The sequence below is a fragment of the Muntiacus reevesi genome, chromosome 19 (genome assembly GCF_963930625.1).
Source record: "Muntiacus reevesi chromosome 19, mMunRee1.1, whole genome shotgun sequence".
Classification (NCBI taxonomy): domain Eukaryota; kingdom Metazoa; phylum Chordata; class Mammalia; order Artiodactyla; family Cervidae; genus Muntiacus; species Muntiacus reevesi.
The window spans coordinates 18,629,722-18,645,034 of NC_089267.1; the positions used below are offsets into that span (position 1 = coordinate 18,629,722).

The 15,313-nt window shown below is 34.6% G+C and overlaps 1 protein-coding gene and 1 non-coding gene across 7 annotated transcripts in view; both read left to right on the forward strand.

Moving 5' to 3' along the window:
- Positions 1–14,169, forward strand: part of TTK (TTK protein kinase) — a 40,474-nt gene extending 26,305 nt beyond the window's left edge. For all 6 annotated transcript variants that reach the window (XM_065911500.1, XM_065911502.1, XM_065911504.1 and 3 more), the window contains exons 15-22: positions 2,912–3,069; positions 3,193–3,344; positions 4,791–4,915; positions 6,278–6,358; positions 9,556–9,732; positions 10,194–10,278; positions 10,808–10,905; positions 12,671–14,169. In XM_065911500.1, coding sequence (XP_065767572.1) covers positions 2,912–3,069; positions 3,193–3,344; positions 4,791–4,915; positions 6,278–6,358; positions 9,556–9,732; positions 10,194–10,278; positions 10,808–10,905; positions 12,671–12,757 — 963 coding nt within the window. In that variant the 3' untranslated portion in view covers positions 12,758–14,169. The remainder of the gene's footprint in view (positions 1–2,911; positions 3,070–3,192; positions 3,345–4,790; positions 4,916–6,277; positions 6,359–9,555; positions 9,733–10,193; positions 10,279–10,807; positions 10,906–12,670) is intronic.
- LOC136151005 (small nucleolar RNA SNORA26) lies at positions 3,392–3,514 on the forward strand. Its single transcript, XR_010659990.1, has one exon. It is a non-coding gene; the product is annotated as a small nucleolar RNA SNORA26 (small nucleolar RNA).
- Positions 14,170–15,313: the final 1,144 nt, after the last annotated feature.

Sequence of the window (15,313 nt, forward strand, 5' to 3'; positions counted from 1 at the left end):
CCAACTTAGACTGTATTAAGAACATTTTAGAAGATTCATGGGACTAGTAGAAACGGTCAAGACATTGACCTTTCTAGTTCTTTCATTAACTTTACATGAAACTGAAAAATTATAACTCTGACACTGTCTCTAACTGGAAGTAAATGTTCCCTAATCCTTTTCATCAGTTATTGCTAGAGCAGGGACATTAGGGGAGGACAAGCACATACATGGAAAAAGCTGATTTAGAAGTTGCACTTGCTCAAAAATTTTGAGATCTTTGTTTTAATATCCTGCAGATCTTTTTTTCTGATATACCTGACAACGGTAATATGTTTTGAAATGTCCACTTTATTCTGTCCTAATTGCCTCTAATAATGGTAGCTAATGTTTGCTACACACAAACATGTCATCTCAGCATCCTTCCAGCCTGTGCAGAAGGTGCTCCTGACATTCTAACTGTATTGAAACAGAATAGTAGATACGCTGAATTCTCTGAGAGGTGTAAGGCTGCTTGGTGTTGTTTAGTTGCTAAGTTGTGTCTGACTTTTTTGGATCTCATGGACTTTAGCCCCGCAGGCTCCTCTATCCATGGGATTTTCCCAGGCCAGAATACTGGAGTGGGTTGCCATTTCCTTCTTCAGGGGCTCTTCCCAGCTCAGGGATCGAACCTGCTTTTCCTGCATTAGCAGGCAGATTTTTTACAACTGAGCCACCAGGGAAGCCCATAAGGCTGTTTACCTCATGCCAAATAGCTTTGTGCTGTTTTAAAATTGCTTTTCTTTCCTTCCTTGCTGTTGTCTGCTGCCTCTTGCCCTATCACTGTTTTATGTTCCTCCCCCTCTAATTTGCTTTCTGTGCAAGTAAACCAACAATACTTTGTTAGAGTTTTGTATTTAAAGTGCAGGTTATTGGCTGTAGCTGACAACTTGATAGACTCTGCTTTCAGTGCAGTTTCAATACATGAATCTCATTTACTCTTGGGCTCTTTTCTTATTTCTTGCCACTATTTGCTGGATCAGTTCAGATCAGTTCAGTTCAGTTCAGTTGCTCAGTTGTGTCCAACTCTTTGCAGTCCCATGGACTGCAGCACGCCAGGCCTCCCTGTCCATAACCAACTCCCGGAGTTTACTCAAAGTCATGTCCACTGAGTCGATGATGCCATCCAACCATCTCATCCTCCGTCATCCCCTTCTCCTCCTGCCTTCAGTCTTTCCCAGCATCAGGGTCTTTTCCAGTGAGTCGGTTCTTCGCATGAGGTGGCCAAAGTATTGGAGTTTCTGCTTCAGCATCAGTCCTGCCAATGAACACCCAGGACTGATCTCCTTTAGGATGGACTGGTTTGATCTCCTTGCAATCCAGGGGACTCTCAAAAGTCTTCTCCAACACCACAGTTCAAAAGCATCAATTCTTTGGCACTCAGTTTTCTTTATAGTTCAATTCTCACATCTGTACATGACCACTGGAAAAACCATAGCTTTGACTAGATGGAACTTTGTTGGCAAAGTAATGTCTCTGCTTTTTAATATGCTGTCTAGGTTGGTCATAACTTTTCTTCTAAGCAAGCATCTTTTAATTTCATGGCTGTGGTCACCATCTGCAGTGATTTTGGAGCCCCTCAAAATAATCTGTCACTGTTTCCATTGTTTCCTCATCTATTTGCCTTGAAGTGATGGGACCATATGCCTTGAGCTTAGTTTTCTGAATGTTAAGTTTTAAGCCAATTTTTTCACTCTCCTCTTTCACTTTCATCAAGAGGCTCTTTAGTTCTTCGCTTTCTGCCGTTAGGGTGGTGTCATTTGCATATCGGGAGACGGAAATGACAACCCACTCCAGTATTCTTGCCTAGAGAATCCCGTGGACAGAGGAGCCTGGTGGGCTGCTGTTCATGGGGTCGCACAGAGTTGGACATGGCTGAAGCGACTTAGCAGCAGCAGCATCTGCATATCTGAGGTTATTGATATTTCTCCCGGCAATCTTGATTCCAGCTTGTGCTCCATCCATCCAAGCATTTCTCCTGATGTACTCTGCATATAAGTTAAATAAGCAGGGTGACAATATACAGCCTTGATGTACTCCTTTCCTGATTAGGAAGCAATCTTTTGTTCCATGTCCAGTTCTAACTTGTGGATAGTCAAGATTAAACAGCTTTTGAATAAATGATGTTTTCTTTAATGTTAAAAGAGATAAGTTAATATTTATAGATAAAACTGGTATTCTGTATCTGAATTTATACATTTTAGAAGCCCCATCCCAGTTGCACATTGCTAAAAGTTAGACACATTACCAGTGTTTTTCCAAATGTATTAATATTGTCTGCCTTATCAGCATTGATTAGAAATCAACTGTCACTGTAGCCAGAGTGGTTTGGCCTGCAGCTCACCATGCGTATAGCAGCATCTTGTTCTTGTCAACGTGATTTTGAAAATTGAAACTCAGTCTACTTTTCACAACCAAATACACTGATAGCTTACAATTAGCACTTATTTTTAAATATTGTCTACCACATGGATGAAATTGTCAACTCCAGTCATAGTGGAATCAACACCATCTGTGAAATGAATTACTTTTTATTCTCTTATTCAGCCCTTAGTGTTCCTTGGCATTTTTTAATGTCTTTTTCTTCAAATTATTTCCCTGGTTATGACATCTAACAGAGTGTTATGAATGTATATGAAATTTAAACTACCTTATATGTTGATAGATGTTTTATTAGATTTATACATTGGAGTAATTGAATACCCATTGTCATAGGTAGTTGAGAATGTACTGTTACGCTCCTAACATTTTTTTTTCCCTTTTATACTCAAAATAAGGCCAAATATTTTAAATTATTCACATCAATAATCCTTAAGTGTCTGTCTAATGTAGAAGTATTGTGACAATATATAAATAGTGTATTCTAAACTTTTTCCTTTGTTTTGCTGTATAGGTATTTCAGGTGTTGAATGAAAAGAAACAAATACATGCTATAAAGTATGTGAACTTAGAAGAAGCAGATAGCCAAACAGTTGATAGTTACCGGAATGAAATTGCTTATCTGAATAAACTACAACAACATAGTGATAAGATCATCCGACTTTATGATTAGTAAGAATTTTTCACTTTAAAAGAAAACTTTTTTTTTTGCTTTAATTTTTATGATAAACACTTAAATCTTGGTAGTATAACCTAACCATTTATTGTTTTGTTTTCATTTATTTTTAATGGCAGTGAAATCACAGATCAGTACATCTACATGGTAATGGAGTGCGGAAATATTGATCTGAATACTTGGCTTAAAAAGAAAAAATCCATCAGTCCATGGGAACGGAAGAGTTACTGGAAAAATATGTTGGAGGCAGTTTACACAATTCATCAACACGGTATTTTAAAATCTCTTCACAAAAAAAAGAAATTAAAATAAAATAAAATCTCCTTTTAAGGCTGACAGAGTGCCTTAAGAGGCTAACACGGGAGGGTAAAGGAAGTCTCCATAAAACCCAGAGAAGAGATTTTTAGAACTCCTTTCTGGATCCTGTCTGGAGTCACAACTGAACCGGAAGATTTTTTAAGTCTTAGCACTTACTAGTATGTGTATAGTTAATACCAAAGTCATTAAATTTAAACTTGAAAAAAAAATAAAATAAAATCTCTTTACATATAACATTAAAATATTCATTAGCAGTGCCAGCTTAGAGAAACACACTTATAATTTTAAGGTATTGGTTATTGGCAGCTTTAGGCTAAATAAATATTTGGCAGTTTAATAAAGATGAAGCAACAAAACCATTTCTTTAAAATACTGTTAACAAAAGAGTACAGGGCATGAACTCAAATCCCCACATTCATGAAGCACCCATAACACAAAATGTTTCATTATCAGTAATAACATAGTCCATAGTCCTGGGTCTCCAAATATTTGAATTACAGCAGATCTGAGACTAAGGTTCAGGCATCCTAAAAATCTTAAATGTTTATTTTACTCATTCTAGTTGTTTTGTATTGTGCACCTTGTGTGAGAGTTTTTTTTTTTTAACTACTAGCTCTATATTCTGGGTTGACTTTTTACTTGAACTTGATTCTTTTTTGTTTGTTTTGCTTTTTTGTTTTATTTAAAACTCTTTAATTCTATCATGGCCTTATATACTGTACAGAGCAGTTGTCTCTTGTTTTTGCATCCCAGCCTCTACCCGCGACCCCTAATCCATTTCTCCTTCCTCATAGAATCCTGAATTTCCTTCCAACTTTTCAACAGTTTAGACTTGGTTCTTTTTAGTGCTTCTTTGCCTTTTCCTTGTTTTAAATAATTGATAATGTAGGTGATTGTAAATTATCTCCTTATGTCTCTCTTCCTATAAGTTAGAAGGTAATTCACCAGTGATCAAGATCAGGCTTAGGGGTGGGTATGTGAGGGGCATTAGAGTCCTACCACATGGCAGCGTAGCTTACAGTGCTGTCTTGTGGTCAGAGAAGCACAGTGGTAGTTAAGAGCATAAACTGAGGTCAGACTGCCTGGTTCTACTCATGACCCTGTTCCTTAGGCTGTGTAGCCTTGAACAGATTGCTTAAACTCTGCCTTAGCTTCTGCAACTAAAAATGGGGATGATAATAGTACTTGCCTCAGCATTGGTATGAGGGTTGTATGGTTCAATACAAGCTGCAAACTTAAAATAGTGCCTAGCATGTAGCAATTTTCTGTATGTTCACAGTATATGAAAAATGAATATTTAATTTGACTAAAGGAATCAACTCATGAGTAGACTGTGCAATTTCTTTGTACTTAGAATGCTTGACATTGTCTGATGTTATACTGGATTTTTATTTTGAAGGTATTGTTCACAGTGATCTGAAACCTGCTAACTTTCTGATAGTTGATGGAATGCTAAAGCTAATCGATTTTGGAATTGCAAACCAAATGCAACCAGATACAACAAGTATTGTTAAAGACTCCCAGGTAATGAATGACTGGTTACTACACAGTAGAGTTCAATTCCTTTTCATCTTTGAAGTATTAGTTTGCTAATGAGGATTTTATTTTTCCCTACTTCATTTTTCAAAGGATTTGAAACCTTTTTTTTATAAGAATAGATATTATAACCATAAAAAAATAAATCAGTCACACAATTAATACAATTTAGTATAGAAAGTCAAGACCCAGTAGACATGTATCCAGCAATTTTGAATGATTTTCATATAGCTGAGGTAGAGAAGCAGTAATACCTGCCCAGAAATCATTTTTGTTATTATCTAAAATTCACCTAAAACTTTGTCTCAGTTTCCTGGTAGCAGCCAAAGAGAATTTCAGTTTTACGTTTTTCATTGTCCTTTAAGAGATAAGATTATTTCATTCTTCCAGAGAAGTAAAGCTTTCCCTATCATTTATATTTGAAAAAAATTCTTAAGTGAGCTTTCATATTGGAAACAACATAACAAATATTGTACTCAACCACATTTTTATAATAACATATGCAACAGCAATCTTAATAAACTTGTTCCCATAAAAACCAAGGTGATGACAATCGAAGAACGACTAAATATAATCCTGCTTAGAGCCAGGACAGTGTGCTCCATGTATGCAGATCTCTGATGTGGATCTGCCTTAATCCTAGGAATAAAACTGAATTTTTTTTTTTTTTTTTTTAGGAGTAGCTGGGCAGCATGCCCTTCAAACAGTTCTGTTTGACAATCACTTCTTTTTATATAAAAAATACGGCTGAACATTTAGTTGTAAATCAGTTTGACGATAACTTCTATGGCAAGGCTCTAAAGTATAGGCATTCTATATTTGAAAGCAGAATCATTTTAGAATAAAACAAATGCAGTGTAAGGTTGGCATAATCCTGCTGCGGAAACTCTTGCATGATGTAGACATCCATCCTGTCTCTATTTGGACGTGGGTCCGGGGAACACTTAGAGACAAACTAGATTTTTCGTTGATTGGTTAGTTTATATTGAAAAGTGTTCTGGGTCTATTCCAGCACAGAAATAAGTGACTGATCAATTCCTTCAGAGTTTATGGCCATTAATAAATTTCATCCTGTGAAATGCTATGGTCCCTGCCCACCATAATCATAGAAATAGCTCAGCATTCTGAAAGGAGGCAATTTTTTTTATTATGATTCTAATTTATTTTGCTGGAAATGTGAGGAAATTTGTTTTAATGTTTTTGTCAGTTATTTGAGTTTCACAAATATATTGTTGAAATATGTAATTATTCAAGTTGTCAAGAATTTGGCATTCATGTTTTTAAAAATCTCAAGCAGACTGAATGAAGTATTTTCATTGATTTCTGTGTTTTCTGTGATTTGGCAAGTAGGTTGGGACAGTTAATTATATGCCACCTGAAGCAATCAAAGATATGTCTACTTCAAGAGAAAATGGGAAGTCCAAATCGAAGGTACTTTAAGATTATTTATATCCCATTTATTTGGCACAAACAGGAAATGGGCTTGTCTCTGAGCAAATTAACAGATAACTGAAAATTTATTTCTTTAAGTTCTAAAATTAGGCCATTATAGAGACCTTGCCTTATTAAGCAGACTGTCCTGGGATTCAATTTTACCCTTCTTTATTGATTTGAGATTGCTCTTTTAATATTGTGCTTTTAATGTGGTAATGCCTTACAGTGTGCGCCTATAAGAAATGCACATTGGATATGTTTTTAGTTTTAAAAATAAGACTAAATTAACTCTGATATGGACATCTTAATTATCACGGAACTGATAACCTTAGAAGTCTTTTTTGTTTGTTTTCTCTCTGACGCTTAACGTTTCTTCATTTGTAAATTTTACATTTCCAAGTACAATTGTAGCAGGTAATTTTTTCCAGGCACTTTCCCACTTCCCTTGTTTCACTGCCTCTCTGAGCCCTCATGTCAGTCTCACCGGTACCCTTTGCTGAGTCGGCTTTGCCTGCCGTGGTGCTTCTGGCTCCAGACCCATCCTCCTTCCTCTGCAGCCGGGCAGTCTAATGGACACCAGCATACATCGCTGTGTGGTCCCTGTGTTCAAGTGACAGATCTTCCTCATTATCAGCTGTCTTTGTGACTCAACTATGTCTGTCAGTTTCTTTGTCTATCAGTTCGGCTTATGAATAGTACCTATTTTAAAAGTAATTGAGGATTAAATGAGAAAGAATGTAAAGCATTTAGTACATTGTTCAGCTGAAAACAGTTGCTTAATAAATATGCTTTCACTTGCTAAATTATATTTTCCTCCCTAGAAAATTGTGACTTCTAAATATCTTTCCAAATAACTGACATATAATTATGCCTACCAGTTTCTCTTATAAAAATTCTTCTTAAATCTCTTTAGCTCCTCCTTTTCTTTTAACACTTAGAGATTTGTCTGCTCTTTTTTCTTGATTAGACTTGCCATGGTTTTGTTAATCTTCAAGAGTCAGGTCTTGGGTGGAGGTGGGAGGGAAGCCCTAGAAGGAGAGCATGTGTGTGTAGTTATAGCCGATTCGCATTGTTGTACAGCAAAACCTAACACGGTATTATAAAGTAATTATCTTCCAGTTAAAAATAAATTAAAAAACAAAGAACCGGGTCCAGATTTCACTTAGTATATTTTCATTTGCTCTCTAATTAATTTCTGCTCTTATCTTTGTCATTTGTATTCCCTTTAGGTTTTTTTTCCCCTTGCTTCAGCATTTAAATAATTGCTATTTTAATTTTAGTAGCCATCCATATAAAGTTGTACTCAAGTAAAACTTTGAGTTTTTCTGTTGCTGTGCCTTATAAGTTTTACTGTAGTGTTTCTTATTTTCATTTAATTCACTTAATTTCCAAAATTCCTGATTTCAGTTTTAAAATTTTTATTTTTTCTTTTGTTTAAAATAAAATTGGGTTTGAGCTGCATGTAATGTTCAGATCTTTTTCAGTTGTCAACTCAGTACTTTAATATGTAATATTGGGAAATATCAATTCCATTGCATCACCTGCTCTGCAGTGGCCTTAGGGATTCTGCATAGAAGATAATTTTATCCCAACATGTAAGCTCACCGTTGCAGTAGAAGAGCTCAAGGCCCCTCCCAGACTAGCTCTGTTCAGGAACTGCTTTCCAATGAGCAGCTAATGACCACTTGGGGCTTCTGTTCTGAGGTCTGTCAGGCACACTGATTACTTCTCTCTGCATCAAATGCCTCTGCCATGCAGGACCTGTGGCTTTTGGTGGGTTGTCTCCATTCACATTCAGCTTTTACTGTAAATGTTTTCCTTATGTTTATGTTTGCTACCAGGCAGCTCTGTCTAACTTATTTGGGCATTTGGAGAGTTTGAAAAATTATGCTCCCATAACACTGCCATTTTCCCAGAATCTGAAATTCTTTTTAATCTATGATTTAGGTTTAGAAATGGACTTAAATTTCCAAGTGATTAAATTGGAGGAAAAGGTTATTATTATTATTTTTTTTGGTTATTTTTTATTATTATTATTCATTTGCAGTTTTCTTTGTGTTCAGATAACAGGATCTATTTTCTCTCTCATGTTCTGAAGGGCATGTTAAAATCTGCCCCCACTTCAAAGAATTTAATATAGTTGCTTAATATAGTTCTATTAAATGTGATTTCAGTGCATAAAAATTCATAACATGTCTTAGTTGATTATATCTTTTATCACAATGAAATGGCTCTCTTCTGTTAGGAGCATTTTGCTGTGTTCTCTTTTTCTAATATTAATATTGTTGTCTCTTCTTTCCCTTTTTTGCATTTGGTTATATGTGTCCATTTTTCCCCCCTCTAGCTTTCTGTGTTATTTGGTTTAGATTAATTCTTTGTATAGAACATATGGTTACTTTTGTTATCCTGTATATTGAGTATGTATCTTTTAAAAGAGGAGTTTAGCCATTCTTATTTACTGTACTCACTGCTGTGCTTGGTCTTAATCATGTTTTTTTAAAGTCAACAGTAGAATTATGTTGTAATATTGCATTACTTCTAATGAGGTTATTTAATGCAAAGAACATTTAATAATAAATAATATTTACTGAGAACCAGAAACTATTCTCTATGTTTACCCATATCTCATGGTTATTTAATGTCCATGACAGTGTCCTTTTATTATTTCTGTTTTGGAAGTTAGGAAACAGATAAGGAGACCTACCAGCTAGTACTAAGGCAGGGACTCAAGCCCAGCCCAGTCTGGCTCTATAGTTTATGTTCTTAGTTTTAGGTTAGCTCAGTTTAACCTTTTTTTAAATCTATACGTATTTACATATTATGAATTTATTTTAAAAAATGTGTTTTAATCCAGTAATTTTTGGAAAAACAAGTAAATTTCATACTTGCAGTTATGATTTTTAGCTTTGTGTTTTCACAGACTGACAAGAATATAATATTTTGTTTCAGTAGATCTATTTTTTTTATGAGTTTGTTGAAAGATTTAAAGTGGAGCTCATTTCTTTTGATAAAATAGCCAGATGTAATAAAAACTAGAAAAGGATGTTTAGTAATGAACATTATTTAATACTTGAGACATGTGATGAGGTTTAATTAAGATTTTAAATATGAGGGTAAATGTGTGTGTGTGTATAATATTTTAATTTTATGGTAAAATAACAGTAACTTCTTTTCTTTTTTTTTTTTAAACTTAGATAAGCCCCAAAAGTGATGTTTGGTCCTTAGGTTGCATTTTGTACTATATGACTTACGGGAAAACACCATTTCAGCATATAATTAATCAGATTTCTAAATTACATGCCATAATTGACCCTAATCATGAAATTGAATTTCCTGATATTCCAGAGAAAGATCTTCAAGATGTATTAAAGGTAACATTAATAGTATATAAATATAGAAGAATTATATTTCATATAGTACTTAACTGTTTACTTAAAGAAATAGCTGAGGGAATTCTCTAGTGGTCTAGTGGTTAAGACTCAGCAGTTTCACTGCTGTGTCCTGGCTTCAATTGATGGCCAGGAAACTAAGATCCTGCAAGCCGCATGGCATGGCCAGAAAATGAAAGAAAGAGAAATAACTGAAATGATTGGAATTATATATCTGGAGTAGATGAAGCTTGTCTATTGAAGGTTCATTTTGAAGGGTTTTAAAACATATGAATACTTGGAGATTTTGAAGAAATGATGTGTAAAATCATCTTGTCATTTCTGAGTAGGCACTCTAGAAACAGCTTCTGTAATATGATGCAATCTGGAAAAATACTTTATCAATATTGCATAAGGAAACTTGCTTTGCTTTTGTTTTAAAAACTTAACCTTTATGTTTATAGCATTGTTTAATAAGGGATCCTAAACAGAGGATATCCATTCCTGAGCTTCTGGCACATCCGTATGTTCAGCTTCAAACTCATCCAGGTACTTCTTTAAAAATAAACTTATTACCCGATTGGTAATATGAACAACCTTCTGACTACTCTTTTCCTGCATGCCTCCTTCCTTAAGGAAGTTCCTTAATGCTAAATACTAAAATAAATGAGACTGGCTTCCTTTACTTGCCAGCATTCATTTTTATTTATCCTAGGAAAGGGACTATGATCAGTGATAAATTATAAGAATGCAATTATTGTGCTTTTAAGCAGAATACACATTTATATATAAACTTCTATTTTTCTTACTTGATACCAGTGTGCTATTAATTCTATATATTATTTTACACCTGGGCTTCATAGGTGGCTCATTGGTAAAGAATCTGCCTGCCAAGCAGGAGATGTGGGTTCAACCCCTAGGTTGGAAAAATCCTCTGGAGGGAGAAATGGCAACCCACTCCAGTATTCTGGTGTGGGAGATCCCATGAAAGAGGAGCCTGGCGGGCTAGAGTCAATGAGGTCAGACATGAGTCAGACACAACTTAGCAACTAAACAACAAAACCAAATTATTTTACAGGTAACCAGACGGCTAAGGGAACTGCTGAAGAAATGAAATATGTTCTGGGCCAACTTGTTGGCCTGAATTCTCCTAATTCCATTTTGAAAGCTGCTAAAGTGAGTATGTCTATGCTCTGTCTACACTAATTTTAATTGTTTTTGTATAGTTTAGTGAGTTAGGCACTTAACCAGGTAAACCAAAGGAAAATTGGCCCAGTCATTAGATCAACTATGAAGTGTGTTTCTGTATTTAGATACTTAATATGTGTTTTTTAACAAATACAGATTTATTTGATTTACACTTTTATTGGCCAGACAAGACAGCACAATTGAAAATGGATTGTCATGGGGAGGGAGGTGGGAGGGGGGATCGGGATGGGGAACACATGTAAATCCATGGCTGATTCATGTCAATGTGTGGCAGAAACCACTACAATATTGTAAAGTAATTAGCCTCCAACTAATAAAAATAAATGAAAAAAAAAGAAAATGGATTGTCATATAAGGTGCATTGAAAAGATTGTTGTCAAGTAGGTCTCAACCAGAATAAATTTAGTAAAGAATCTTTTAAATCAACCCCATTTTTAACACAGCTTTTGAATTTATTTCTTGTAGCCAGTTTTATTTTTAAACCATCTTAGACAAATCACAGTATTTGTCACATATAATGACTTCTGTGTAACTGTATATGGCAGTCAGTACTTTTCTCAAAGCAAATGTCTCAAACCTATTAGTCTCCCAGTGCCTGTTTATACCATAATTTTTTGGATCTCACTGACATTAAACACCTAATCATTTTTAGAACACTATACTTAATTGACTTTATTTACTAATTTTATATTTCAGTTATAATATTATTGTAAAACTACAGCAACTTAAACTAAAAAACACTCTTAGCTCTCTGGATAGGGATAACACCAACCTAAGATGTTTAGAACTTGAATACATTTCTCGAAGAATTTAGTACACATTTACCATTATATTTGCATTTATATAAGGTAAATTTTTTTCTTAAATTTTCTTGAGTGCTGACAGCTAAATCAATGGCTTTAGGAATTGAAATTGGACCAAAATTTATTATGTAATTCTTCTCTATATTTCATTTCTCTAATTCTACCAGTGTATTGTTTAAAGCCTTTTATGAATAAGATTAGGTGGATTACCTTTATCGCTAAGGTTATGTGTTCCTTGATGGCAAAGATATCTTCGATCTTCATAAATTAGATGTTGGCTTAGCCTTAAATCTTTTACCAAATATGTAGATTTTAGTATATTAATTAGACTTATTTATATAGCAGTTGTATTTTTCAATGTCTTCCATTCTTTAGTTTAAATATCAACTGAAAGTATATTTCCTGTTGATTTTATTTTACAGTATAGGACTTTATCTAAAACTGGCTTTATTTAAGAAAAAATAAGGTATCTTGTAATAACATAATGAAAAAGAATATATAGAGGAACAGACAGATACAAATATATCTGAATCACTTTGCTATACGCCAGAAATTAATACAATATTATAAATCAACTTTATAATACTTCAGTTAAAAAGTTTTGCTATGTAATACTATATACATCAGCTATAAAAGAAAAAGTAAGGGAGATTAAGGAGACCTTGAAGATGCATTCATACACTTAAAAATAACTGTGTTACATTTTTCTTCCAGAAAGATTGAGCTGCATCTCATGATAGCTGATTCTTAGGCCAAGCTAGGTGTTTAAAACCTTTAATTATCTCCAGTAGTGTAAAATAATTTGTAATTATAAGAACAATAGAGAAATGTCTTACGTATTAGAAGATGTGAAGTTAATTAAACCTTTGTTAATCTGATATACGTTGAATTTTAAATATTACATATCAGATGTGTGTTTTTAATTTCAGAGTTTATATGAGCAATACAGTGGTGGTGAAAGTCATGATTCCTCTTCATCATCCAAGACTTTGGCAAAAAAATGGGAAAGAAAATGATTTGCGGCTACTCGTGAACTGTCAGGCATCACTTGTAAAACATCGGGACTGTTAAACTCTTGGTTCTCTGTGGAAATCTCTTGAAGACAGCTTCACTCTGAAATGTTACTGACAGAAAAATTCAGTGGATTATCCTCAAAAGAAAACTGTAAAAACCTGCTAATGGCACTGTATGTATTAAATTGTAGAATTGTTTTCCTTTTTATGCTTCCCTATAAATCTAATCTATTTGATATCATTTTCACACTTGGGATAGTAGATGGAAAATGGAAATATATTCTGAAGAACTATGTAAATAGGCTTTGTATAGTATAAAATGACACTAAATTCTCAAAGTTATAGAATTGTTTTCTTTAAGCAAATATACTGTTGGTGAGGCAACAGATTTCTTAATAAAAATGGATTAAGGGAAAACATGAGAGTAGACCTTAGTAATTAACTTTGGGGGAAAAAATTCCAAAGGTTTCAAATTCTAAAAGAGATTTCCAGTTGTTTTATGGCACTGGTAATACTGCATCATTTTAGAGCTGTACTTGCCTTTTTAAATTTTCTCTGATTCTTCATAATATCTTTGTTTTGGGTGTTCACAGTATCATGCTGGATTCCTAGACATAGGCAGTGTATAGCATGACCTCATTGTATGACTTGCTTAATGATGAGCAATTACAAATGTGGTCCCAGAATTTCTGAGTCTAAATCTAACAGGTTACTTAAAGATATTATCATATAGTATTCTTTTCCCCAATATTTTCTTTCTCTTTTGATAGACTTTTTTTTTTATTAAGACTTTAATTTTAAAATAGTTTTGGATTCACAGCAAAATTGAGGGGAAGGCGCAGAGATTTCCCATTTAACCCCTGAGCCCACACATGCATGGCCTGCCTCCCTATCAGCATCCACCACCAGAGTGGTGCTGTTGTTACATTTAATGAGCCTACATTGGCACGCTAGTAATCACCCAGAGTCCATAGTATATATTACAGTTCACTTAGTGCTGCACATCTAGGGATTCAGATAAATGTACAAAAACATCCATCATTATGCTCTTTTAAGAGTGTTTTCACTGCCTGAAAAATTCTCTGCGCTCCACCTTTATCTCTCTCCTACTTCTAACCCCTGGCAACCACTGATCTTTTCACTGCCTCTATAATTTTGCCCTTTCTAGAATGCTCCCATATAGTTGGGATTATACAGTGTTTAGCCTTTCAGATTAACTTCTTTCACTTAGCAATATGCATTTAACCTAGTAACATCCACCTTCCTGTCTTTTCATGGCTTGAGAGCTCATTTCTTTTTAGTGCCTGATAGTATTCCATTGTGTGGATGTACCACAGTTTATCCGTTCATGTACTGTAGGCCATCTTGATTGCTTTCAAATTTTGGCAATTATGAATAAAACTGCTCTAAACATCTGTAAGTAGGTTTTTATGTGGTATTCAGCTTCAAAGAGTTGAATACCAAGGAGCATGATTGATGTATTATATGGTTAAAGTATGTTCAGTTTTGTAAGAAACTGCCAAGCTGTCTTTCATAGTGACTGTACTAGTTTGCATTTTCTTCAGCAGTGAATGAGAGTTTCTGTTGCTCCATATCCTTGTCAGCATTTGATGTTCATGTTCCAGATTTTGGCCCCTCTAGTAGATTTGTTGTGATATCTCATTGTTCTTTTTATTTGCATTTCCCTGTTGACATATATTGTGTAGAGAATCTTTTCATATACTTACATCTGATAGCTCGTTTAGAGAGATCTTTTCTCCTTTTTCAAAGATCTGTTAACCGTATTTATGGGTGGTCTATTTCTGGGCTGTCTATTTGGTTCCAATAATCAATTTAGCTTTTCCTTCATCAATACATGCTGTCTTGATTACTGTCACTTTATAGTAAGTCTTGAAGTCAGGCAGTGTCAGTCTTCCAACTTTCTTCTTCTTCTTCAGTATTGTGTTGATTGTCCTGGGTTTTCTGCCAATTCACGTAAACTTTAGAATCTCTTTGTTAATATCCATAAGGAAACTTGCTAGAGTTTTGATTGGGATTGCATTGAATCTGTAGATCAAATTGGGAAGAACTGACGTCTTGACAATATTGAGTCTTCCTATTCCAAGAACATTTATTTTCCATTTATTTAGCTCTTCCTTGATTTAATTATTCAGAGTTTTTCAGTTTTCCTCATATAGACCTTGTACATACATTGTTAGATTTATACATAAGCATTTCATTTTGGGCGGAGGGTGGCTGATGTAAATGGTTGGAGGAGGAAATGGCAACCCACTCCAGTACTCTTGCCTAGGAACCCCCATGGACAGAGGAGCCTGGTGGGCTACAGTCCATGGAGTCTCAAGAGTTGGACACCACTAAGCAAGTAAACCACCACCGATGTAAATGGTATTGTGTTTTTAATTTCAAATTCCACTTGTTCTTTGCGGTTATATAGGAAAACAATCAATATTTATATATCAGTGTTGCTATTGTTGGTTATTTGTTTCAGGAGTGTTTTTTATTGATTTTTTAAAAAATCTTCTGCATACATGATAAAGTTTCTCACTATTAGGTATGCTG